Below are 25684 nucleotides of genomic sequence, written 5' to 3' on the forward strand. Positions count from 1 at the left end.
CCTGCCGTGCTGATCTCAGTGGATCTTTAAAAATTATTATTAGCTGCTTCATTGAGATGCAAGCTACACACTATAAAATCCACACATTTCAAGAGTCCAATTTAATGATTTTTAGTATATTTACGGAGATATGTAACCACCACCGCAATATAATTTTAGAATAGTTCCATCACCCCAAAAAGAAACCTTATGCCCTATAGTTGCTCCTCATTCATAGCCCTGCCCCAGGCAACTGTTAACTCTTTTGTCTTTATAGATTTACTTTTTCAGAAAATCTATATCTACTTTTATTTAATTATATTTTATTTATTTATATTCCATTTCAGAAAAAAATGAAATCCTACAATATGTGTGTATGTCTGGTTTCTTTCACTAAGCATAATGCTTTTGAGGTTCATCCAGGTTGTGTTAGTAGGTTATTCCTTTTTATTGCCAAGAAGTATTTCACTGTGTGGATAGAGCACATTTTGTTCATCTGTTCATCGGTTGACGAACATGTGGGTTGTTTCTGCTTTCAGGCAATTGTGAATAATACTCCTATGAACACTCATGTACAAATCTTTGTGTGGTATATGTTGTCATTTCTCCTGTGTAGATACCTAACAGTGAAGTTGCTGCATCACAGGGTAGTTCCATGTTTAACATTTTTAGAGATTTCCAAGCTGACTTTCAGAATGGCTGCACCATTTCACATTCTTACCAGCGACATATGAGGGTTCTCATTTTCTCATTTCTTCACATCTTCACAAGCACTTGGTATTGTCTTTTTCATTGTAGCCATTCTAGTGGGTGTGAAGTGGCATGTCGTGATGGCTTTGATTTGTGTTTTTCTAAAAACGAATGTGTTGCATATATGTTTATGTTCTTATTGGCTATTTAATAATTTCTTTGGGGAAATGTCTATTCAATTATACTACCCATTTTTAAAATTAGGTTCTTCGTCTTTTTATTTTTAGTTGTAGGAGTTCTTTCAATATTCTGGATATAAACTCCATGCAGGATATATGATTTGCAAATATTTTTCACCCAGGCTGTCTGTGTTGGTCTGTTTTGCATTGCTATAAATTACTCAGAGACTGGGTAATGTATAAAGAAACAGGTTTATTTGGCTCACAGTTCTGTAGCTGTACCGGGAGCATTGCACCAGCATCTGCCTCTGGTGAGGACCTCAGGGAGTTTCCGATCAAGGCAGAAGGTGAAGGGGGAGCAGGCGTGCCACATGGGGAGAGAGGGAGTAAGAGAGAGGAGGTGCTGCCAGGATTCTTTGAACAACCAGCTCGAGTGTGAAATTAACAAAATGAGAACTCGCTCATTATTGTAGGGAGGACACCCAGCCATTCATAGGGGTCTGCCCTCAGGATGGAAACACTTTCCCCCAGGCCCCGCATTCAACACTAGAGATCAAATTTCAATGTGAGATTTGGAGGAGTCAAACATCCAAACCACATCATTGTCTTTTTAGTTTCTTGATGGAGAGTCTTGAAGTGTACAGATGTTTAATGTTGACGAAGTCCTATTTTATCGTTTTTTTCTTTTACCATTTGTGTTTTTTGCATCATATCTAAGAAATAATTTCCTAACCCCACATTATGGAGATTTGTTTCTATGTTTCCTTTAAAGAGTTTTATACTTCAAGCTTTTCCATTTAGGTTGTGACCCATTTTGAGTTAATTTGTGTGTATAATATGAGGTAGTTGCCCCAGGACCATTTGTTAAAAAGACTATTTCTCTCCCACTTTTTTTTTTGACACATTGGTTAAAAAATCCACTGAACTTTAAGGTGAGAGTTTATTCTTGGGTTCCTGATTTCATTCTATCAATCTGTTGATCTGTATGTCTATCATTATGCCAGGATCATATTGTCATGATTATTTCAGCTTTGTGGTAAGTTTTGAAATTGGGATGTGTAAATCCTCCAACTTTTTTCTTCTTTGTAAAGATTGTTTTGGTATTCTGAGTCATTGGTGTGTTCCTATAAAATGTGAGATGAGCTTGTCAATTTCTGCAAAAAAGCCAGCTGGCATTTAGATAGGGATTGTGTTGAATCTATAGACCAAATTGCCTTCTTAGTCTTCTGATCCATGAACATGGGATGTCTTTCCATTTATTTCAGTTCCAATTTCCTTCAGTAATGCTTTGTAGTATTCAGTGTACAGCTTGCACTTCTTTTGTTAAATATTTCTAAGTATTCTTTTTGAGATTATTGTGAATAGAATTACTTTCTGAATTTCATTTTAGTGGTATATGAAATATAATTGATTTTGGGGTGTTGATTTGTATCTTTCTACCTTGATGAATATATTTTATGAGTTAAAATAGTTTTTTGCATTCCTGAGGATTTTCCGTATATAAGAATATGCAAGATCATATTTTCTGCAAATAAAAACAGTTACATCTTCCTTCCTAATCTTGATGCCTTCCATTGATCCTTATAATTGCCTCGGGAGTTGTATAAAGGCATTTTACAGACAAGAGAACTGCAGTCTAGAGAGGTTAAGTACCTTGTCTCAGGTCGCCTAGCCAGGAAGTGAGTAAATTGGGACTAGAATAGAAGACTCCTGTCTCCCCATCCATCACTCTGCATTTTCCACATGCCGCCTCCAGTCGGGAGATTCAGAATCAGAAAAGACAATGGATTGCCTGTGTCTCTGCAGCACTTCTATTGTCTTCCTTTGTCACAAGCAGCCAGATCCAGCCAAGCAGGGAGCAGAATGTACATTTCCCAAATGAGTACTGTGTTTTGTACCACCCTCAGTGCTAGGTGCATTCAAATACTATTTCAACAAATCCTCATAAAAGTCTAGAAACTAGTCACAATTATCTCCATTTCATTAATGAGGAAACCAATGCTCTGAGATATGAAATTACTTGTTCAAGATCACAGAGCCTTAAATGGAAGAACTTTGAGTACAAAATCCCATGCTCCTCCCATTGTATCATGCTGCCTCTTCCTTCCTGCGTCCACGGAAGCAGCTCTCAGAGCAGCACTGTCCTTCCTGTGCAGCCCCCTATGTGTCCCTGCCTTAGCCAGCGATCCTGCGGCTGCATTATGCACACGGCCTACGCCTGCACACACAGACACCCCTGGTGCATGAGTCACTGCCCTTCCAGGCTTCCTCCAGACTAGGCAATCTCACGGGGAACTATTTTTTAAGCCCTCCTTTGTGTGTCTCAATGGACAATGTGAACAATAAGCGCTTCTGGGGGTGAGTATAAAAGAGAGGATTCAACCTCAGACACTCAGCTACTTATCTCCGATGGTCAAGGCTGCACAGTTGTGAGCAATGGCTTATACAGACCTCTTTTGAAAAGCCACATCTGGGATACTGACCCAGACCACCAAGCTCTGGACAAGTTGCTTCTAGTTCACTTGGTTATGAGGGCCTTGGGGCACAGTGGTCCCAAGGAGAGCAGGATCTAACTCACCCTACATCCTACTTACCCTGTCTCATGCTCCATGGCATTCAGTAGACACTCAATAAATGTCTCCTTGCATTTGTTTTAAAGTTACTTGAAGCTACTTCATCCTAAATTGTTAGCCAGCTTCCCTTTTAGTTGTCCTCTCCCCCATCCTACTCCCACTCCTAACAGGAAAGGAATTCCTGCTGCCAATCTATCATGGGTGATATCTTTAGTCTTACAGCAGATAAAACATGCAAATAGGCGTGGAACGATCACACACATGGCAAAGATCCAACATAGCTCTTCGATTCTCTTTGCCCTCTTCTCCCCAACGCCAGTCCACATACAACCCAAGATAGGTTCTAGGCACACAAAGCAGAAATGGAAATAATTAAATATTTTGCAAACTCTGTCAAATACTGCAGGAGGCAAGTGGGCACCAAACTTAAACTCTTACGGTTTACCTTTTCACTAAATTCCTGATTGCTGAGTAATCCAGCTCTCTGGCGGTTTAAACAACTTCTTTTGTATTACCCAAGAGATTTTAGGTTTGGGAGTTCAAGCCATATATAACGGAGGGTCTGGAAAAGTTCTCAGAAACAACAGTTCCCTCGGGCGACATGGTGTGCGGTAGGAGGTACTCTGTTTTAGCCCAGCCATCCTGCTTCCAGGTGGTTTTGTGGTCAGCAGGAGAATATGATTTTTTAATAACGTGAAATAAAAAGGCAATGCTTCTGCCAAAACAAGATTACCTTGCATTTTACTCAGCCGTATTTTATATTCTCTCAGTTCATTGCCAACTCCAACCACTTGTCCCCTCTTGTGAGTTTCCTTCCTCTGCAGGCTCATAGGCAGATCCTGCGCTCTGGCCTGCTCACTCCTTCTCTGTCTCTTGAACACATCCATGGGAGAAGATCCAGGCTAGACTAGCAGCAAGAGACATGAGCTTTAGTCTGGTCTAAACTTTGCAACCTCAGACCAAGTCTCTCTGGGCTCAAGTATTTTTGAAAACTTAGGGTGTTGAGGACTCCAAGGAGTGACTTCAAATGCTACTGCAATATCATCTTAATCTTCTACTCTTTAGACCTCTTCTGGTCTGTTTCCTCCAGAAACTCCCTGGCCTACGCATGTCAATGGGGAGGCAAGGCCGCTCCCTGCCCTGGCTGCTGAGCCCGACTGGCACCTCAGCCTTGGCTGGCATAGGAAGGTGTATGCTTGCACATTTACCTTTAAAAGCATGAATTTAGTCTTTAAATATTCCCACCCCTAGTTACGACTCAAAGTTATGATTTAAAAGGAGGGAAAATGGCCTGGCTTGAGGTAGGATGTTGGGGGTTAGAAATCGAGGCCAGACATTTCTGTTTCAAATCACGTCCTTCACTACCAATTTCCCTGAGGAACACGGTTCCATTCTCCCTGGGAAATATCTAATAGATTCCATCCTCTCTGGTTTCCGTGGAGTAACCCCCAATTAGAGTTCTGGCCAGGGAAGGGCGAGGGCCGAGAGGAGGAGTCCCCTGGCGCCCACTGAGGCAGTATTTATTACACCAACCCCAATCCATCTCCCCAGCACAGCCCGGCTCACTCAGCACACAGAGCCGCGAGGCTCTGAGCCTCAGTCCCCGAGCAGCCCCCCAGACCGACGGCCACCCTGGAGCCACAGATGGAAGGTCCAGGAAATTAAGTTTTTAAAGAATGGCAAGTACATTTGCTTGCTTAATCACCTTGTCAGTCATTTTACTTCCTAGCAATCTTTCTAGATCTGTTCAGGGTTAAGTCTGAGTGTTAATAGGGCCAGAGCTAGACTTCTACGTGAAGTCAGGACCTCGTCTATCACAGAAAGAAACAACAAATGAAACGCAAAAATCGTTGTATCAATGGGCACAGGGGACTAACAACGAATCTCACATGTGTGAGCTTCTCAGATGTCTTTATTTTGAAATGAGCTTCCCTTGTGTAATTGATGACACATTTTCCCGGAGCTTTTCTCGTAAGAATTGCTTCTTCCTCCAGCTAAATTGCCCCTAAAATTTCCGACCTCTGGAGCATCGGTTTTCACATGTGGCTTCTTTTGGACTCGTTTTACCTCTTCCGTGAGATGCCTGTCTGTGGTCCCATGAAGTTACTCCTAGCAACCACCAGCGAACCTAGAGCGAGTGGCAAGACCGTGCCGCAGCTGCGGGGTGGAATGTTCCAGTCGTGTGCCTTCCCTGCCTGTGACACAAGTAGGACACAGGTTCCCAGATCTTTAGATAATTGGGGAGGTGGGGAAGGGGTGAAAATGGCAGTTAGGGAAGAAATTGCCTTCTTTGTTTGGAACAAAAACCTAGAACAATATTTGATTTTGTTAAATGGGATTGGTATTTTGAGAGAATGTTTGCATTGTAAGTCTTGGAATTTACCCTACAGAAGCCAACCTCAGTTAACGTTTTCATAAGGAGATATCACTGGGAAAGGCTTAAGGCACAATATAAACCAACACGTGACTTACAGAAGTGAAAGATAAACACGAGACTAGAAACAAAAGACCGGGTTTGTTCAAGCCATGGGCCATGTTATACTCTTTCCTGGGATAGTCTTCTACGAGGGCATGCTCCGTTAGAGTTAACGCAAGGAGACTTTAGTATCCAGTAACCAATCTTGGATTTTTTTGTTTTTTGGGTTTTCCTTGAGACAGAGTCTCGTTCTGCCACCCTGGCTAAAGTGCAGTGGCGACATCATAGCTCACAGCAACCTCAAACTCCTGGGCTCAGGCCATCCTCTTGCCTCAGCCTCCCAACTAGCTGGGACTATAGGCTCGTGCCACCCCACCCAGCTAATTTTCCTATTTTTAGTAGAGATGGGGTCTCACTCTTGCTTAGGCTGGTCTCAAACTCCTGGCCTCAAATAATCCTTCTGCCTCAACCTCCCAGAGTGCTAGGATTTCAACCTTGTTTTTATTAAAGAATGTATGCTCCCTGAGGACAGGGACTTCGTCTTGTTCAGCGCTATACCCCCAGCTCCTGGAGCAGTCCTGGTTCATTCATTTGTTCATTTATTAAACAAACATTTTCAGATGTGGCTATGTGGGCACAGTAAGTACTCATCATTTATTTGTTTAAAAGGTATCTATTTAAAAAAAAATAGAAAGTACCCATTGCTTTCCATGGGCTTAAAAATATACTCCTCTAGCCCGTGAGGATGAAAATGAACAGAACAGTGCAAAGTGTCTACCCTCCTGAAACTTAAATCCTTGTGAAATGCTACAGGCAGATAAATGAACAGATAAATATAAACAAGTCAGGTGCTAATAAATTCTATGGAAAAAGTTAGAGAAGGTTCAGGGCACTGAGAATGCTCAGAGAGAACCGCTGTGTACAGGGTGGCCTGGAAATGCCTGTCCGATAGGACGAATTTGAACCGAGACGGTAAGAGAGCGCTGGTGCTGCCTCTAGGAATCTGAGAGCAAAGCATTGCAGGCAGAGGGAGCAGCAAGGGGAAAGGCTCCGAGGCAGGTGCGCACTTGGGGTGTTGGAGAAACAGCCAAGAGCCGGTGCAGCTACAGCAGCCAGGGTGACAAGCGGCGTGGCAGATGAGGTGTGAGGTGCACGGAGGCCTGACTCGTGCTGTGGGTCTCCCGCTGCAGGGGACGTGTCCCAGCTGCTGCCCCCTGAGTCCACCGCCCTGGTGCAAAGCATCACTGCTCCCAGGTGACCTGACCAATGCCAGAGCAAGGGCAGGTCCCAGCGCAGGCCTAGTCCTCTAACGGGTGAGTTTAGCTCCAGGACCCCCGGCCATCTGGCCACAGCTTCCCCAGACTTGCAGAGGGCCTTTCTACCCAATCCCTCCCCTCCCCGTGTCCTTTCACCACCGAGAGCTTTTCCTGCCTGCCCTGCCTCCTCCCCTCTGTGCGTAACAAGTGCTCGCCCAATACTTTTCTTGTGTGTCACGTGTTGTCTTGGTGTCTGCTTCTTAAGGGACCCAAACTGACAAGGGGCCACAGCAGGTCCTGGGGGTTGTGTTGCAGACTGTGTTCTCGCTCCGAGTGTGAGCAGCACCCTGGAGGGGTCTGAGTAGAGGAATGAATGGTATGATAGGGTTTTCATTCTAGAAAGATCACTTGGGCTACCGGGGCATGGAGCACGGGGGCTGGCGAGGCTCAGGGTGGCAGCAGAGAGACCTTTAGGAGGCTCCAGCCCGGCCCAGAGTTGGGCGAATGTCTGAATAGCCATTAGACTTGTGATGCCATCCCTCTACCATCACTGCTCGTCCAACACGCACTCGAGACCCCCTGATCGCCAGATCCCAGCCTCTGAGCTGCCCCTGCTGGTGCCACACACCACAGAGGACAGGAGGGCGTTCCCTTCCACGCCCCGCCCGAACGGCAGGTTTCTGAGCTGAATTAATAGCTCTTGTTGTTCTAGGCCGCTTAAGGTTTGAGGTTGTCCGCTACCCTACCCTGCACCAAACCACTGCTGCAGCTGCTCACTGCAACGTGAAGAATGCACGTGCCTGATAGAAATGCCAGAAAGAAACCGTTTCCAGAGAACAGTTTCACTTGGGAAGGGAGAGATTTGGGGAACAAAAGGAATGATATAGGGGCCGGTCAGTGGCTGCTAAAATCACGAGATAAAGGTTGACGGGGAACTTCAGAGAGAGAGAGGAGGCCGGCGCCGTCCAAGGCCCCGGATTCATCTGAACGCACACCGCGAGCCGAGTGCTGTGGTGCAAGAGGAAGCACACAGCACCCCCTACAGTGGACTCCTGCCTAAAAGGAATCAAACCTGAACCTAATCAGACCTACAGATGGATCGAATAGTTCGTAAGAAATACAGGAGAAGAAGGAACATGTTCACGACACCATCAGGATATAATCAGCTGAATCCAGAATACTGGGACAAATGACCCAGTTTCCTCTATAAATAAATGGAGAATAATTAACAAGTAAACCAGCTGGAGGAAGAACCATGACAGGTTAAAGGACACCCAGAGACATGACCAAATGCCAGGCATGGGTTTTGTTTGAGTGCTAATCGCAGAGGCACTTTGGAATCCACCAAAAGGGAGACCCGAACGCGTCCTGGGTGGTGGATGGCACTCGGGAGGTATTTTTGTGCTGTTGGGTGTGGTAACAACAGCGTGGGGCTTACTGAAAATCCTTCGGGACCAGAGACAGGCAGAGAAGTACTGATGACTTACAGGATGTCAGAATTCGCTTTAAAAGTTTTCCAGTGTGGGGAGGAAGACACAGGAACCCCGGGCAGAACACTGTTCTTATTGTCACACTGGTTTTGTACACTTGAAAACTGCAAAGACAGAGAGGTTTTAAACTGAATCTAAGCCCTTCAGGAGAGGTCCGCCTGGGCTGTTAGTACTTTTAACACAAACCAGCGCGTGAGATTTGCCACGGGGTAGGCTCTGGGGCAAGGAGCAGAGCAGGGCGGCTGTGGCCTGCCACTCAGAGGCCGCCCCCAGCCGAGGCCCAGGGCATTGGTCTGCAGAGGTGCTCAGGTGTCACCCTCCACAGTCAGGGCTCAGCCCAGGCACCCGAGCTCTGGAGGAGGAGAACAAGGAGGCCAGAAATGTGGCTGCCGCAGGCAGAGCAGCCCAGGAAGAGGCGAAGGAAGCAAACGTCCACGGTCTCCTGCCCCAGGCAGAGGGGAGGCCCGGGCTCCTGCAGGCAGAGGCGGGGTGGAGCAGAAGCAGGACTCAGGGCTCCCCTCCCACCTCCTGTGCCTGTCACCCCCTTCCCTTTGCCCCCTCAGCCCCACTGCAGCCTCAGTGTCCCTTTCCAGAGAGCAGCCATTACACTGGGGACATTTCTTCCCAGCTCAGCCACCAAGAGGGAGGGATTCTTCCCACCCAGCCTGGACCCTGGAGCAACAGGGTCGCTGTGGCAGGGCTACGGTTCCCTCACTGCCTGGCTGGGGCCAGTCGCCCACCCTCCGCCGTCTCTCGGAGGGTCCTAGGCTGACCCCGGGTGGGGTGGAGGGGCTGCACCAGTACGGGCCAAGGAGTGCTAGAAGTTAAACGTCCACTACAGTGACCAACCCAAATTGTGGTTAAAAAAAAATCACTGGCCTCAACCAAAACAGGAATGAAGATATGGGTGAGAGAATGAGGACGTGGGAACACAGTGGGACGTGACACTTAAAACGACGACAGTCCTGTCCTTTAGCGCGACAGCAGTTCGGGTGTGCTGCCCTGGGGCGTGGGGGCCTGCCTCTGCCTGCAGTCTTGGCGTCGTTAGCATATTCCCAAGCAGCCCTGAGCTGTGACTCCTCTGAGGCCTTCAAACCCAGAGACCCAAGGGCAAAGTGCACGGGGCTGAGCAGCCGGCGTGTCCGCGGGCCGGGCGCGAGGGGGCGTGGGTGCGCGGCGCCGCCAGCAGAGGGCAGTGCGCGGCCAGGCACCGCCCGGCGCACGGTTGGGGGCGCGCCCCGGCACTCTCTGAGTTTAGCAAACCTTCCAGACTCTCTGGTCCTGGGCAAGGCAGGCGTGGTAGTGCTTTTTATCTCTCCCGTCAGGGGTTTTTGAGAGCTTGCCTCAGAAGATGGCGTAAATACCAAGTCAGAAAGCTGCAGCCAGCCCCACCCTCCCTGGAGGCCATGCCACAGTAAGTGCTGTTTGGAGGGGCCGCCTTTTAACTGGGAATTTAGGCGTTGGCAGTCATTTACCGAGGCCTACTATGTGCCACACATCCTGCAGGAAGGTAGAATCATCTCCCTTTTTCAGGTGCAGAGCCTGAGGCTCACCGAAGGTTCCTGAGTTGCGTGAGGTCCGGTGGTGTCCGGTGGTGAGTGTTGGAAACAGGCTGCAAACTTTGGCCTGGTCTGTTGGGCTCCAACGTTCGTTCCCCGGGGCTGTTGTCATAGGTTCTGAGTTCCTGCTGGTTCGCATCCTACCTGATGCTTCTGATTTTAACTCAAAAAGCTCCCCTTTTCTACTACTCGGACTTCTTGCACCTAGCAAAGTGATGGATTGTTCACTTGGGTTACTCTTTCATCCCTAAGGCAAATGATCTTTCAACACATCTGGTGTATGCGAGGAGCACTTGAGAATCATATACAGGAATCATTAGTGAGGCACGGTGTCTGCTCCAAACAGCATGTGCTCGGCTGCTGCTCACCAGTGACCAGTGGGCAGGGCATATAAGCTGTGGCTGCAGTGATCTTAACTGCCGAGTCTTGGGAAGCTGGTTTCACTTCTTTACGGGCACACCTGGCCCCAGGCAGTGAACTGGGACAGACCAGCACCATCCCCACCTCACACCTCCTAGCAATGACAAAACTAGCCACGCCAACAACAGAAAGTTTTCTTCCACTTGCTCCTTACCAATACAAGGTAGCGGGATGAGGGTTCCTGTCAGTTGGTGGGTTCACACTCGATTGAGCTGTTGAAGTCACTGGTTAGCTCTCACTCCTAAACACCTGCGTTTGATTGTTCTCTACCAATTCCTGGCATTCATGGTGGATCCAGTAATATTTTGGTATCTCATCCTTTTTATTAGAGATCACCCACTGGCCATTCTACACCAGTTGAAAAGCTTGGTTGGAGAATTCGGCTTGGATCCAAGTCTTAAATGTGCCTCTCTCTCTCTCTCTTTTTTAACTAAATTAAACTCCCAATCCTCACCTCCCGCCCCTCCCCCTGTCACAGGTGGGGCAGTTGGAGAATGAGAGCAATCCCTCTGCCCCTGGCAGGAGGAGAACTCCTGTCCTGAGTGCTTTCAGGGGAAGAGAATGCAATGCCCCACCCCCCACCTGCAGGCACAGTGTGGGGGGCTGGAGCCTGGTTTTTGCCAAAGACACCACCTCCACGAGTGTGAGGAACACAGTCAATCTGATGCTTCTGGGGAAGAGAGGGTAGGATGGAGGTGCTTCAGGATAGAGGTGTTGGTAGAATTTCATATATGGAAGGATAAGTGCCCCAAATGGGAAGTTTCTCTCTCCAAACCTCTACCATCCTTTAAGAAGCCCCTATAAGAACTCAGTAAAATGGGAATGTGTCTCAAAAGAGATTCCATTTTTTTTATTTCAGCATATTATGGGGGTACAAATGTTAAGGTTATGTATATTGCTCATGCCCCCCCCTCCCAAAAGAGATTCCATTTTAAATTCAGTAGTTAATTCAGCTCTTTTCCAACTCTGTACAGAGGTGAGGATGGATTCAATTGTCTGGAAATTTCTCTGAGTGTCTATAAAAATTAGCTTTCCAAAAGTAAAACATGTTTAAATAAAAATTTCAGAATTTTTGTCCTTATGCAGAAAACTAATTTTTGTTTCTTTTCCTGTATTCTAGTTGTTAAATCATCGTGCCAAGCTAGTGGGCATTGCAGAAAAAGAAAACAGTGCACTTTTTAAAGTCTAGTGACCTCAAAAAGAATGAGTGTGAATGTCTCCAATCAAAAGTGTCTCTCCTTTTAACATTTTGGGGTTATTTTTGTTGCAGTCCCTACACTTCACACTGTAATCAAAGCCTGTTATCTTGGTCTTGCAATATTTGTGCCTCAGACTCTAATCACGACTGTGTCTGGCACAAACATCAGTAGTTGCTTTTAAAGATGTGCAAATTGTGAGCTTTTTCTTTCAACTTAATCTTACGTATTTTGTTGGAAACCACTTCTTTCACATACCCAAGTCTCTCTTTGAATGAGTTAAGAAAATAAAATTTATTTCTCAACAGAGGTGATCTGCAAGGCAAATTTCAATTTGTAAGTTAGGTACTTTGAGCAATGCATGGTTAATTCTTTCAAGTGTCTTGTGTTATAAAGTAGTTATTTGAAAGTTCCCTAATCCAAGCAGGGTCTAAACTAATCTTTACACTTTGCAAATTCAAGGAAAAGTACTGAGAGAAGTCTCGTAGTGGGAAAGTCTGACTTATTTAACATTTCTCAAGCTGCCTGGCTCCGAATCAGGTATATAAAGTTACTTCTTGGAACTGTGTCAATTTGAGATGATAGATTAATATATACATTAAGTCTCTAAAATGCACTCATTAACTTGAGATCCCCAGATTTCAGAACTTCGGGAGCCTCTCTTTCCACAGCTGGCTTTCCTCCAGAGGAAGAGGAAACCTAGCATTACTGTCTGCTTTGCTAGTGTCCTTTGTCTTCAGAGGTGTTTGCAGTAAATGGGCACGATAGCTGATTGCAAGGCTCAAGAGTATGTCCGGCATTCTGGAGATCTGTGCCCCTCTGAGTGATTACTTTTTGCTGTTAGTCTCAGAATCAAGCCTGATTTAAGAGGCAGTTTCTACGAAAAGGACCAAGCCTGGGTGAGCCGATGAGGCAGCGCCACACTGGAGGGGCAGGTGGGTGCTGGTGCCAGCAAGGCAGAGGCTGGGTTGCAGAGGCCTGGCTGGGCCTGGGGCTCTGCTCTCTCCCCAGCTGCAGGGCTCCAGCCTCATCACTCAGCTCCTTCCAGCCTCAGTTCTCCCACCTGCAGAGTGAGGATACTGCTGTCTGTCTCTCAGGCTTACGTTGAAGACTAAGCTGCAAGTGTAAGGCACCTAGTTCCAGCCACATGGAGGTGGCCAAGGACCGGTAACTATTCTCATTGTTAAACTGATCAGCAAATTCCGGTCACATTGGCTTCAGCCTTTGCCCCCAGGTTGTGACTTTCACCCTTCCAGAGTCCCAGGTTAGATTGTCCTGAGCACTTCCCTGGGACCTTCCTCCTGGACCGACATGTTCCCCCGAATTCACCCTGTCCTTGCGGGTGGCAGCCTTGCGCATTGCATAACAGCTGCACGACAGCAGCAGCTGCCCTTTCCCGCGGGTTCCTTAAGGGCTGAGAACTGCAGTGCGCGCTGGTTCGTGTGAGCTTGGACGAGTCTGGAGCCAGGCTGCCTGCCTTTGAATCCTGGCTCCGTTACTGGTGTGAGACTTTTGTCAAGTCACCTTCTCTGGACCTCAGTTACGTCACCTGTAAAGTGGGGTTAACATAATAGTACTTATTCCTTAAGGCTGTAGTGAAGATTAAATGCTGTCTTAGTCCCCTAGGCCTACTGTGACAAAGTACCATAAAATTGGGCGGCTTAGAACCACAGACATTCACTGTCTTACAGTGTGGAGGTCTGAAGTCAGAAATTAAGATGTTGGCAGGGCCCGCTTCCTCTGAAAGCTCTATTGGATGTTCCTTCCTTGATTCTTTCAGCTTCTAGTAGCTCCAGGCGTTCTTTGGTGTGTGGATGGCTGTCTTCCCTTGTGTCTCTTCGCACCTCTTCCCTCTGCGTGTCTGTCTCTGTGTCCGGATTTCCCCTTTTCGTAAGGAAGGACATCAGTCGTGTTGGATTAGGTCCCATGCTAATGACCTCATTTTAATTTGATGACATCTGTAAAGGCCCAACTTCCAAATAAAGTCATATTCTGGCATTAGGGATTAGGACTTCCACAAATCTTTTTGGGGGAGACACAATTCAACTCAGAACAGTTGTGCTTAGAGCAATACCTGGAATATAGCAAGCATCACATATGCATGAACTGCTTTCATCTCAATATTCACTGCAGTCTAGCCTGGGAAATAGTAGTATTATTCCCATTTTAGAGGTAGAAAGACTGAGGCTTTGAGAAGTTGGAATTTGCCCCAATTCCTACTTCTAGAAAGTGGGAAGACCCCTACTCAAACTGGTCTGTCTGAGCACATTCCTCTCATTTCCCCACTGTACATACTTCATTCCAGAGGTGGGCACATCACCCATGGGGGACAGGGGAAAGACAGCTGGAAAGACACGTAAGAACTTTGATGTCTGATGTTCAATTTCAAGTTCTTTGTATTGTTCTCAATCTTCCCCTCCTCACTCCACTGAAGCCCCAGTAAAGTTCACTCTACTCAGGAATATTTCATGTGAGGAGGTTTCTTTGTGTCGCATAGCAAAGGGCTGGGTTTCTTTTCCAGGTGCCATATATTATGGAAGGAAGAGTCTAGAGGCTGAGATGCCTGCAATTATGTGCCTCTCCTGCACATAATTGGGGGAATCTTTGTGGAAATAGGGTTTGAACCAGCTCATGAGAGAGAAAGCTCCAACTGACCTTGGGATTACATTTGCTTATATGACTTTCTCCTCTAATGATAACACATAAGTTTATATTAATAGTGCTTACTATTGCCATATATAATCATGTATATGTATATACACACACACACACACACACCCCTTGTTTGCATAGCTCAGATAGGCAAAAACTCAATTACCACATTTTAGTTAGGTAATACCAGTCTCCAACAACATGATTCAAATTTCAGTTTCTACAATATATTAACTAAAATAAACCTGACAGCCCTAGTTGGAGCTATTGTAGCATAAACTATAAAAAACTTCACTGCTATCTCCTCTGTCCATAAATTACTGTGTAAATAACAAATGAGCATGATGATCAGTGGCCAATCACATCACTGCTTTCAAAGTCTGCTGGTGATTGGCTGCTGCTCATCTGTTCATTAGCTCATGCACAGACAGCAAAGTATGTAGTTGTGTTGCTTCCTTGTCTCCTAGTAATAAACCCATATAATTTAACTTTTGATACATGAACATTATTGGATAATGCTCCAGGTCACCCTGATGCTCATGGGAACTTGAATGAATATGTGAAAATTTGCTTTTTGCTACAAAAGCAACTTCAATAATCCAGCATATGGACAAAGGAGTCATTTCAACTTTTAAAGCCTATCATTTCAGATGTACTTTCAGACAGGTTATTGAGGCCACAATAGGAGATCATGCAATTTCTTTAGCTGAGCTTTGGAAGAAATATGACATGAAACCTGCAACTAAAAACATTTAAGCATCATGGCACAAAGTAACAGCAAGCAATATGCATGCAGGATGGCAGAAACTTTTACTGCACTGGAAAATAATTTTTTAGGATTTGAATCAAATGTAGATGGAATTATAAAAGAAATAGTTGACCAAGTAGATATGGGCACTGGAGTTATTTAACAAACCTTAGGTATACCATCCAAGGAACTTAGTGAAGGTTAATTTATTGATGCAAGAGAAGAAAGTGATTATGACAAAAAGGATGACGATATCTCAGAGGAAGTGATGCTAGCAACAAAATTTCACCTCAGTGGAATTCTTAGAGATATTTCATGATGTTAAAGCACAAAGGATGAAATATTGGAAGCTGATCTAAACCTAGAAACCGTATGGCAATTAACCAAGACATAAAAGAGATGCTCACTCATAGTGTGTTATACCTCTAGAAGAAGCAGGCAAGCACTGTCCCAACCATTCTTGAAGTTTCTTACAATCACAAAAACCTCCTTAATTCTCAATGTTTCTAATGTTTCAAGTTATGCAATACCAATAAATGATTATTTTATAATTTTTCCTTTCCTTATATAGTTATAACTTACAGTAAGAGAATTTTTAATATTTTGGCAAAAATTTTTAAGGGTCACAGAGCAATAGTAATTTTTCCCACTGATTATCAAGATAGCATTGTATGGTTTCAGCTTGCATGGTCATTTGTATGGTCTCACACTGCCATGCAAAAGGATGACTGAATATGTATGTATCTCACAATAGTTATTATTATGCCCATTTTGCAGTTGTGGAAATTGAGGCTTCAGAGAGTCAAAGCTACTTGTCCAAAGTCATGCAGATAGTAAATAGTAGAGCTTGTATTTGAACCTCTCTGCAATCTGACTCTAAGACTTGTTCCCCTAACTGCTGTGCCATGCTACTGTCTACACCGAGCTGTGAGCCAAAGACAGAGACCATATATTTTCATCTTTATATGCCTAACCTGTAAACATTTTATTTAATAAATGCACATCGAATGCATAAAAAACTGGAATAAATGAAGTAAGGAACTGTAAAAGGAACTGACATTTACTGGTGAAAATAATGATAAAATATTAAGGCTGAAAATGAAGTAGTATCAACCTTATAAATATCCATTGTTAAAGATAAATTTGTTCATGACACTTATTAAAGATGGTGCGGCAGACTTTCTTCAAGGCGGGACCGTTCGATAGGTATCGAGACCGCCGCAATGGAGGCTTGCAGCGGGGAGAGCATCGGGCTCTACTCCAAATACAAGGACGGGTGGCTTTGGTAGCCGAGAAGCAGGGCGAGAGGCAGTGGTGGGAAATTGCTATGAGGAAACACAGGGGTAGAGAGAGTCTGGCTACATCAGCTCGACAGAACTCTTGCTGGAGGCAGATAAGATATTGAGGGCGGTCTCACACCAAGGATGGAGGGTTTTCACTGAACCGAGTTGGCAGGATTCTTGCTCAAACTGGCCTCTACGAGGACAGAGAAGGCTGCCCAAGGCTGGGTCTAGTGGAGCACAGGGCTCAGAGGAGCCTGATCCATGCGGTCAAGGAGAAAGACTTTGTGACCATCAGTTACAGATAGGATGGACAGCTCCTCTATTTTCTCCTAAAGTGTGAAGTCCAGCCAATTCTCAGATGTTTGACAACATGTAATAACGTGGTACGGAGGTTTACGGGTGCTTGCCAAGAAACTTCTCGTGATGGTCATTACATCAGAACACACTTGGATAAGACTCTGGGGAATAAAACCCGAAGGTGTCACATCCTGCCCTGTTCACACTGCAGTCCCAGGCATGGGAACTGTTCCAGGAGCTCTCTCTGAGGAAGGCAAACTTCAAAGCACCCCACAGTTGTCACCTGGAGAAGCAAGAGTAGAAATAGACATTCCTTGCATTGTACTGGAAAACCACCTGAGATCTGTGGTTTGTGAGGATGTCAGGAAAGTTTCTACTCAAGCCCTGAGCAGAGGGTCCAAATAAGCAAACCACAGCAAAGCTCCGTTTGGAAAGCACAAACCGCAGAAAAATCAAGAAGAGTTGCAGAAGTGTAAAAATAGATACGGGTCAGGCAGGAATATGGAGATGAGAGCTTGTGGGCTGCGGAAGCTGGTACATTGTGTTCTGCTCTGTTCTTTCAGCCACCACTTCTACCCAGGCACTAAAAACAAAAGAACGCGAGCGAGAGAGAGGGCAGGTAGGGAGATCAGCTTAAGAGCTGAGACTGCTGCAGACACAGACTGCCAGCTCCATGGTGCTCGTGGGCAGGAAAACCAGCTGTGCAGGGAGAGAGGACTCTAGGCGCCATCCTCCTGCTGGCTTCCAGGGGAGGCAGCCCCCTCCAGGGCAAAGGGAAGGCCCTGGGGACGAGCCCACCCTCCCAGCTCAGCCCACCTAAATAACCGAAACCAACTTTCTAAGTAGGAGTCTGAGGGGACCTTCTTGGTGAAAGAGCTCACCCTACAGAAGTTCTCTGGTAGAATGTTCTCTCTCTCTCTCCTTCTCTTTCTCTCTCTCCCCTCTCTCTCTCCTTCTCTTTCTCTCTCTCTCTCTCTCTCTCTCTCTCTCTCTCTCTCTCTCTCTCTCTCACACACACACACACACACACACACACACACGAGCCAGTCATACAACAGCTCTTCAATCCGCAGGAAGCTCCTTATAACTTTCTACCCAGACAGCAGAGAACCAAGGAGCATGAGAGCGTTTGGACTCTTTAGGGTCCAGAGTGCTGTGATGAAAAGAAAAGATGGAATTTTTCCAAATGATATCGTGGGGCTTCTGAGCTAGACGAGGACAGATTGTAAGAACTGTACAAATTATTTTTGGTGGCTTCCTGCTTCTTTGAATGCAGCGCCTCGTGAACGCCGCATCTCAGGAAGCCCTCACTTACCTTTGGGGTCCATGCGCTTCTCCTAAGAGGGTCCCAACAGTCCAAACCTGAGCAGAGATCCCGGTACCCCACAGCACCACTCCCATTCTTCCCATATCCGATATCCCAGCCCTCCCGGTCCTTCCCTGGTGGCTCATTCGGAGACTCTTCTTGGTTGCTGACCTCAGTAATGCTTTCCACACTCCCTTCCCATCTTGCGCTTCCGCCGTCGCTGTGTCCACCGGCTGCAGGCGAGACGCCCTCCTGCACTTCGAGAGCATCTGCACGGGGACTGTCCCCAAAGGAGACCCTTTCCCGTGGATATTACCATGATTCCCTGGCGCTGTGAAAAGGATGAGTAAGCATCGTTAGGATGGTAAAAATTTTTGATGTGGAGTGCATCATTTTGAATAAAGAAAATAGGCAAGAACTTTTACTCATAAGGGGGGGCTCTCTTAATGTTATTAAATGTTTATATTCTGATAAAGATGGTATAGTTGAACCAATAAGAAGTAGGCCCTGACTTTTAAAGAGTTAGTTAGAACATAACAGGAATTATCCTCAGCCACAGAGTGGGAACATCAGGATTCTCAAGTTACGGCAGCAACCCGGTCCCCTTATCAGCCCCAGCCCTGGGGGACCTCTCTCTTTTACGCAGAAGACCCTTTGTTGGGTAGTAAATGACAAGCCACTTTCGGATGGGGACATTTATTCAGATTGGAATCTCTGCGCCTATCACAGTGTGCAAACACGTAGAAGAGCATCTAATAAATGTTGGTTGAAGGAATGAATACAAGCAATAAGTTCTTTAACAACTGTAGAAATGGCTCCACGATTTTATTTTATTTTATTTTTAAATTGTATTAGTCCACGGGTGAAAGCTTTGGTCAAGATCAAAACACTAACCGTACAGCTGTGGGTAAGACCCATTTTGTCTGGTGCTCTGGGCTCCGCATTCAAAGCGTGGTTTGTGGAATGCCTGGTTCTCTGTGATGAAATAAAAGGTTTGTCTTTATGATATTTTTAGCGTGCAAATTTTTCAAAATTGTACTTTATGGCTTCTCTTTGTTTTTGTTTTAAAATAAAATGGTGGTGGGGGGAGAAGAAACAACAACAGCAAAACAAACACAGAAAAAGCCACTTTGATTCGGCACAGTGAGGGAGCGCAGCGAAGCGTGTTTCATTCTGGTGCCAAATGACGCTCTCTCAAATTGCAGCAATTTTTGATGCACTTGCCAATGTTTGTGTTATTTTTACTTTAAAGATGTAACAGATTGCTCCAAAATAAATAATTTAAGCATAATGTTTCAAAAGAGTCCAAGCGCTCTCGTCTCTCGTTTCTGGTTTGTCTTCTGGGACTAGGTTGCGCCTAACAGAACGAGCCCTCCTTGCTGCAAAACACTCCATTTGCAGAGGTGTGTTCTGCCTTTGTTTCTCAAAGTTGGATCTCTTTGTCGCCGTTGTGTTCCGAATGTCATAGGTTGTAGCATTTGTCCGGCGCGGAAGCGACAGCTCCTATCCGAGGAAGGAGGGAGTAAACTCCGTAACAGCTAGATTTCTGGTCTCACGGGAGTGGGTTTGGAAGGTGCAGGGAGGGCTTTGGGCTGAGCACCTGACCCAAGTCTTGGAGGAATCCAAGGATTTCCATTCTGATTCATACTTGGACTTCAAGCCCTGCACACAGCGTCTCTGCTGTAACCTAAAACAACTCAGACTTGAGAGGTTAACTTCAAAATGGCCCCACCCTCAACCAATTAGTGGCCATCTCAATGGACTGTTTGCCTTAATGGCACAGTTTAAGAAAGATGAAACATCTATCATGTTAATAAAAAAAAAATCGAAAGCAAATCTTTATGCTGTTCTGTACCTCCTAAATGAGCATGAATCACTTTTATAATCAGGAAACAAAGATACAAATGAAAAGGACCAGCACAATAAACCGACAGCTTTGGGTTCTCGTTGACACAGGCCGCCACTGTGAGGTCCACCAGATGGTCGGGAACTACATGTGGGACCCCAGCACCAACACGTCCTTTGACATCGGTGTCAACACAGAGAGCCTGATGCCCCTCTGGTGGAACGGATCGGAGCCTCTGTGGGTCACTCTGACCAAGGCCAAGAGGAAGGTCTACATGTACTACTGGCCAGGTGAGTGCCGGCCTCAGGCCGCCCCCCCCGCCCAACCTGCCACGTCTCAAAACATCATGGAATCTTTGGGGACAAACTGGTATAGAGTTACTGTCTGAACACCAAGCCAGGGTTTGGAAAATGGGATCTTTATTTAAGAACTATGTCTTATGGACACGTTTTACAAATTTTTGCTTTGAACTCTCCTAACATCAGAGCAGACACACTGGTATTTCTTGATTCCCCTGGGTCAGCAGGCTACCGTGCTTTTCTTTCTTTCTTTCTTTCTTTTTTTTTTTTTTTTGAGACAGAGTCTCACTTTGTTGCCCAGGCTAGAGTGAGTGTCGTGGCGTCAGCCTAGCTCACAGCAACCTCAAACTCCTGGGCTCAAGCGATCCTGCTGCCTCAGCCTCCCAAGTAGCTGGGACTACAGGCATGCATCACTATGCCCGGCTAAGTTTTTCTATATGTATTAGTTGGCCAATTAATTTCTTTCTATTTATAGTAGAGACGGGGTCTCGCTCTTGCTCAGGCTGGTTTCGAACTCCTGACCTTGAGCAATCCACCCGCCTTGGCCTCCCAGAGTGCTAGGATTACAGGCGTGAGCCACTGCGCCCGGCCTACCGTGCTTTTCTTTCATGTGCAAAATTTTGTGTATACAGGACAGTCAGTGTTAGGGTGCTTATTTGCCTTAACAAAGAATTTGGTGCACAATTGATTGTTGAGCTCCTCTGAAAAATATGGATATTAAAAAGAGAATTCAAAGCACTCACAGCTTTTGGTGGTGCATTCAACTAAATCCCTTTGGATTAAGACCCCTCCTGCGCACCTCAGATCAACCAGGTAAGCAGTCATGCAAACCGCTGCGTCCTCCGGACGCTCTCAGTTTTGACAGTTTCGTATCTTTCATTAAGGATGAGAGGATTCAGCAATAGCAAAGTAATGAGCTTACCAACATCTTGCCATGGGTGGGATTTGTTCTTTAGGTAAGAGGTCAGTTTGACTTTCCCATGCACCTGGCTGTAGACACTTTTCCCTAATTCTCAATAGGGTGATACTGGAGGTCGCCGTTTGGAAGAGGATATCGGGGGAGGCCTAGAAAAGATCAAGAGCAGCCTGGTAGGAGGCAGGAGAAGCAGCGGAGGGGGCAGAGAGGAGGCAGGTGGGCAGGCCCAGGCTGCACCCAGATGGCCCTTGCGGAGGGCGTGGAGCAGCAGGAGTCTGGAGGACACTGGCTGGGGGTGGCCCCCCAGAGAGCTGCGGGGGTGCCAGGGCCGTGCCAGCTCTAGCGGGAGTGCAGAGCACAGACAGATGGAGACCTGGAAGGCAGCCCGCAGCCCGGCTGGGTGGGTGCTGGGGAAGCGGCCCCGGCTGGCGACGGCATCCCTGGGTGAGGTCGTGAGGGCCCGAGCAGCCTGCAGGAATTCAAAACTGGGCGGGAGAGCAGACAGACACAGGCCGGCTCTGCCAGCTGATAGAGTCACAGGGGAATTGCTCTCGGTTCCCTCAGAAGACACCCAGTATTCCGTCCCTGACCACCAGCTCAGCTGACAGGAGAGCATTTTGAGCAAGGGAAGGGTTCAGAAGGACTCCATGCCTGACAAGGAGACTCGGCTTTGCATGGAGGCGGACGTTAGGTTGAGGAAGCAAGCTGGCTCAGGCCCAGGCCACTCGGGCTTGTGAGAGGAGCGTGGCTCTAGGTTGGGGCCAGTGTGACACCGTGTGAGGCCAAAATACTCTGCTGCCCTTTGTGCACTCTCGGAAGCAGGACTGTCCCCAAATGCACGCACAGGCAGGGATCGGGCACCGCCTTAAAACAAATCCAAGGACCGTCACGATGAATCAGGGCCATCTTCCACGACATCTGGCTAGTTTAACCTTCTCTATCTTACAACTTCAGTTCTCCGTGCTCTGAAGAGCAAGCACCCCGCACTCACACAGCCCCCCACGCCCCACAGGCCTCCTCCACACACGAGCTCCTGTCGGGAGCCCTTTTGGATAGTGGGAATGCTGGTGGCAAAGGGCAGGGACATCCCAAAGAGGGACGGTCACTGTATTTCACACCTCTCTGTGCAGCCGGTCGGAGCATTATTCCGTATCTCATCTTGGAGATTCTGAAGTTATATATCACCGAGTATCTAAAAAAATCTGAAAGCGAATTTGCATGAAAAGTATCTTGTTGCTCCTCCAAAATAGCTCCTTAAGGGCACGAAGGGACCAATCACTTCCTTCGATTCACAGCTCAACATCAGCTAATGTGATGTGACAAAAATGCCTTAAGATCAGTTAGCGTGTTAACTGTCAGGAGGAGAGAAGCTAAAAAGATAGTCTCCTAGAGTTTCCGCAGTGACCTACATGGAGGTTCGCTAAAGACCTGGCTGTGTTGAAGTCTTTGTAGAAACGGAATAAAAAGTCTCTGTGTCTTAGACTCCGCCGTCCAATCCTTCTAGACCGAGTACACAAACGGAGCTCGCTGCCCCGCCCGCCCTGCAGGACTGCCGCCTCCCCCCGCCCTTCCTGGTGGGCGCTGTGGGATTCCTGGTCGCTGCTGCTCTTTCTCTGTCCACTTTGGTCCCTTCCAGCCTCAGCCACCAGCCCAGGGCGTGCTCATTGTCTCTGCAAGATTAAGGGAAGTGCAGGGGCATTTCTTCTAATCATGACTCGATTTTATTTTCCTCCTTACATCCTCCTCTTCCTTCTCCACTGGCCATAGGACATTGCACAGAGCTCTCCATGAGGCCTGGAGCAAGGAAAAATCTTCCTTGCTCCAGTGGGCTGGGGTATGACACTTTCTGGCCATTTAGTCAATATTTAGAAGTGCAATTTGGAAGTGGCGGTAGTGCATGCCTCCGTGTCAGGTAGAGAAAGCAGCAGGCTGAGAATTGATCCGTGGTGAAGACTCCAAAATGCCCCACCTTAATATTTAGCGTTGTCAGCAGACAAAGCTAAATGCTCCACCCAATGGTGCCATTGAGCTGTGCAGAGAGAAATGAGCTTCAGGAAATGATCCTGGGCCTTAAATCAAAGATTTCTTTGGACAGGCCCCAGAAATCAGCCAGAACTGCATAGCAAGGACCCAGCAGTGTTCTGCAAAGGACGAGAGCTGGGTGTGTGTTGTTCGCCAAGTTTATTCCTCCACCCCGCCCTTCCAGTTTGATGACAAAGGAATTTTATTGAGGGAGAAAAGGAAGGGGCTCCGGTAGTTACTTCGTCTATTACTTCTAATACAAAGTATTAGACAGTAACCCAAAGTCAAAAGGAATGACTTGAGGAAGGAGGAAAGATAGATAATATGGGAGGATAATTAGATACTGTATGGAAATAGAGTTTGATTTTCTTAGATAATCCGTGCTACCTTACGTGGTGGCTGCAGTTTTTAAGTTTATTTTCATAGCCATCATAAAATACAAAAAAAAAAAAAAAAAAGGAATAATAAAGTTTCAAGAGTCTGTGGTGAAAACTCTCTGAGTTCGGGGTTCCACACCTTCCATCTTGCGTTTTGCAATGTCAACTCGCTGCAGCCAGCAGCCAGGAGGACTTGGGCGCGACCCTCGCGTGCCCCTGGGCCGGTGTGCAGTGTGGGTCTGGGGTCCTCTCCTGGCTTCTCCCTGTCCTGGGCGGGTGTTCAGAACAACAAGGCACCTTCTGTGCAGAGAAAGGCTCATTTCCACCTGGCTCCCGCTTTCCAGAAGTGGGCTGGCTAGGGAGTTCAGGGGTAGGGACCCAACTCAGCGCCTGTCAAATCTTGGTTGTTATAATCACGGCAATTTCATCTGGGTAAGTAAGAGGCACGTGTTGGCTACTGGTGAAGAATTGTGGGTCGTCTGCTGCCTCTCCCTCTTTCCTGCCCTGCTGGGTCCCTGACGACGTTCCATGAGGTCTCAGGCTGACCCTAGATGCGCCCAGGCACAGGGGAAGTTTGGTGCCCAGCATTGCTCACGCGAAGGTGTGCGTTAACATGACAGCTTAGGCCATTGCCTCTCTGCACGTGACACCAAACGTCGGGGTAAAACCTGGATTTTTTTTCAGGCAAATATTTGACACTGAAAATGTGAGGAATCTGGATTGTCACTAAATTTTCCAACAATGTCACACATTTGACACTAGACTTTGAGATTTATGTAATTTTAGAATAGGAAGAGGCCTTAGGACATAGTTTGCTGGTTCTTACACTAGTAAAAAATTTATCAAAACTATGGATCCCCTTTCTAGAAAAATACACCCACATATGCTCTACTCACAACTTTGTGCTCATGTTATATAGGAGACTACAATGATGAGGATTGCCGAGTGGTCTTTGACATGCTAACACGTACATACCTATGACGGCTAATTGATTTGACGTTTTAATGCAATGGAAACGTGTTAAAAACTCATCAAAGTATCAGATTAAACCTAAGCTCCTGTAATTAAAGTTGTCTGGCAAGGGTAGGCTTGGGTCAAAATTCTGTAAGACTCCTTGGGTTGAATTCATATTGCATCATTTCCTCTGTCAGTAACTTTGGCAAGGTCTGCATTGCTCTTTTCTGTGCCAGCAAGAGAAAGATCACAAATTCGCATTGCAAGTGTCAGATTGTCTCCAGAAAAGCGATCTTCAAAAGAATTTGTGCAGGGTTTCTGGGCGTCGACCACGTCTCCTGCAGAGATATTGAAGAGGTGCTGCCTCTCCGGACTGCCGTCTGCAGAAGCAATGCTTCCTGTGTTCGAGCTTTCCAGAGCCGTCTGCTCACCTGATCTCCTTTTGCAGGGTGGCATCTTGGCCAGAAGAGCGCATAGTTTTGCAGCAGCATCCATTATGTTAATTAGAACGTCTTAAAGAGAAATCCAGGGACGAACATCCATTCTTCACAAATCATGGCAAATCCATTTCTTCACAAAAATCTTTAAAAGGTGAGACTCGAGGCCCTGGAATGGTTCTCAGAAGACAGTCATGAGCAAAAGCAGACACGGGCTCCCCCTGCACCCCATCCAGTGAGGGAGACCGGTGATCTAACATTCGCCCAAATGACTGTGAAGGCACAATTATTGCAAGTGCAATAATGAAAAGTATACCACCTGATGACATCGTCAGATAAGGGGTCTGGTTCCAGCTGAGAGGGTTGACAAAGGTGTCCCTGGAAAGTGACAAGAGTCAACATCTGAGAGGATGGGTGTCGGTGACAAGGAGCATCCAGACTGAAGGGGCGAGGAGAAGCGAGGATGGTTCAAGACGGGGAAGAGGGGAGGGTGGGTGTGGTGTGGGCGAGACGGAGGGGGCTGAGGCCAGGCTCTGTGAGCCGAGCTGAAGAATTTATTCTTCTCCCGAGAGGAATGAGGAGTCACTGGAAGGTTTCAAGGAGGAGAGTGACAGCATCATACTTGCATGTTGAAAAACTGACCCCGTCTGCAACGTGGAGGATGAGACGGAGGCTCCCAGGGGGGATGGATGAGGGGCGACCGACCGTCAGGACATCATTGCCCGAACCTGGACTCAGCAACACAGGTGGCAAGAAGTGGCCTGCTTGGAGGCATCCTTGGGGGCTAGA

At 46.7% G+C, this 25684-nt stretch overlaps 1 protein-coding gene across 2 annotated transcripts in view; it reads left to right on the forward strand.

The window, feature by feature from the left end:
* ENPP6 (ectonucleotide pyrophosphatase/phosphodiesterase 6) overlaps positions 1–25684 on the forward strand; it is a 93060-nt gene that overhangs the window by 14409 nt on the left and 52967 nt on the right. Inside the window, exons 1-2 of one of the 2 annotated variants that reach the window (XM_076010694.1) lie at positions 9857–9997; positions 20001–20180. In XM_076010694.1, the coding sequence (XP_075866809.1) occupies positions 20024–20180 (157 nt within the window). In that variant the 5' untranslated portion in view covers positions 9857–9997; positions 20001–20023. Of the gene's footprint in view, positions 1–9856; positions 9998–20000; positions 20181–25684 lie in introns of those variants that run through there. The other variant, XM_012784974.3, reaches the window with a different exon arrangement.

Source organism: Microcebus murinus, chromosome 15 (assembly GCF_040939455.1).
Source record: "Microcebus murinus isolate Inina chromosome 15, M.murinus_Inina_mat1.0, whole genome shotgun sequence".
In the NCBI taxonomy this organism is placed as follows: domain Eukaryota; kingdom Metazoa; phylum Chordata; class Mammalia; order Primates; family Cheirogaleidae; genus Microcebus; species Microcebus murinus.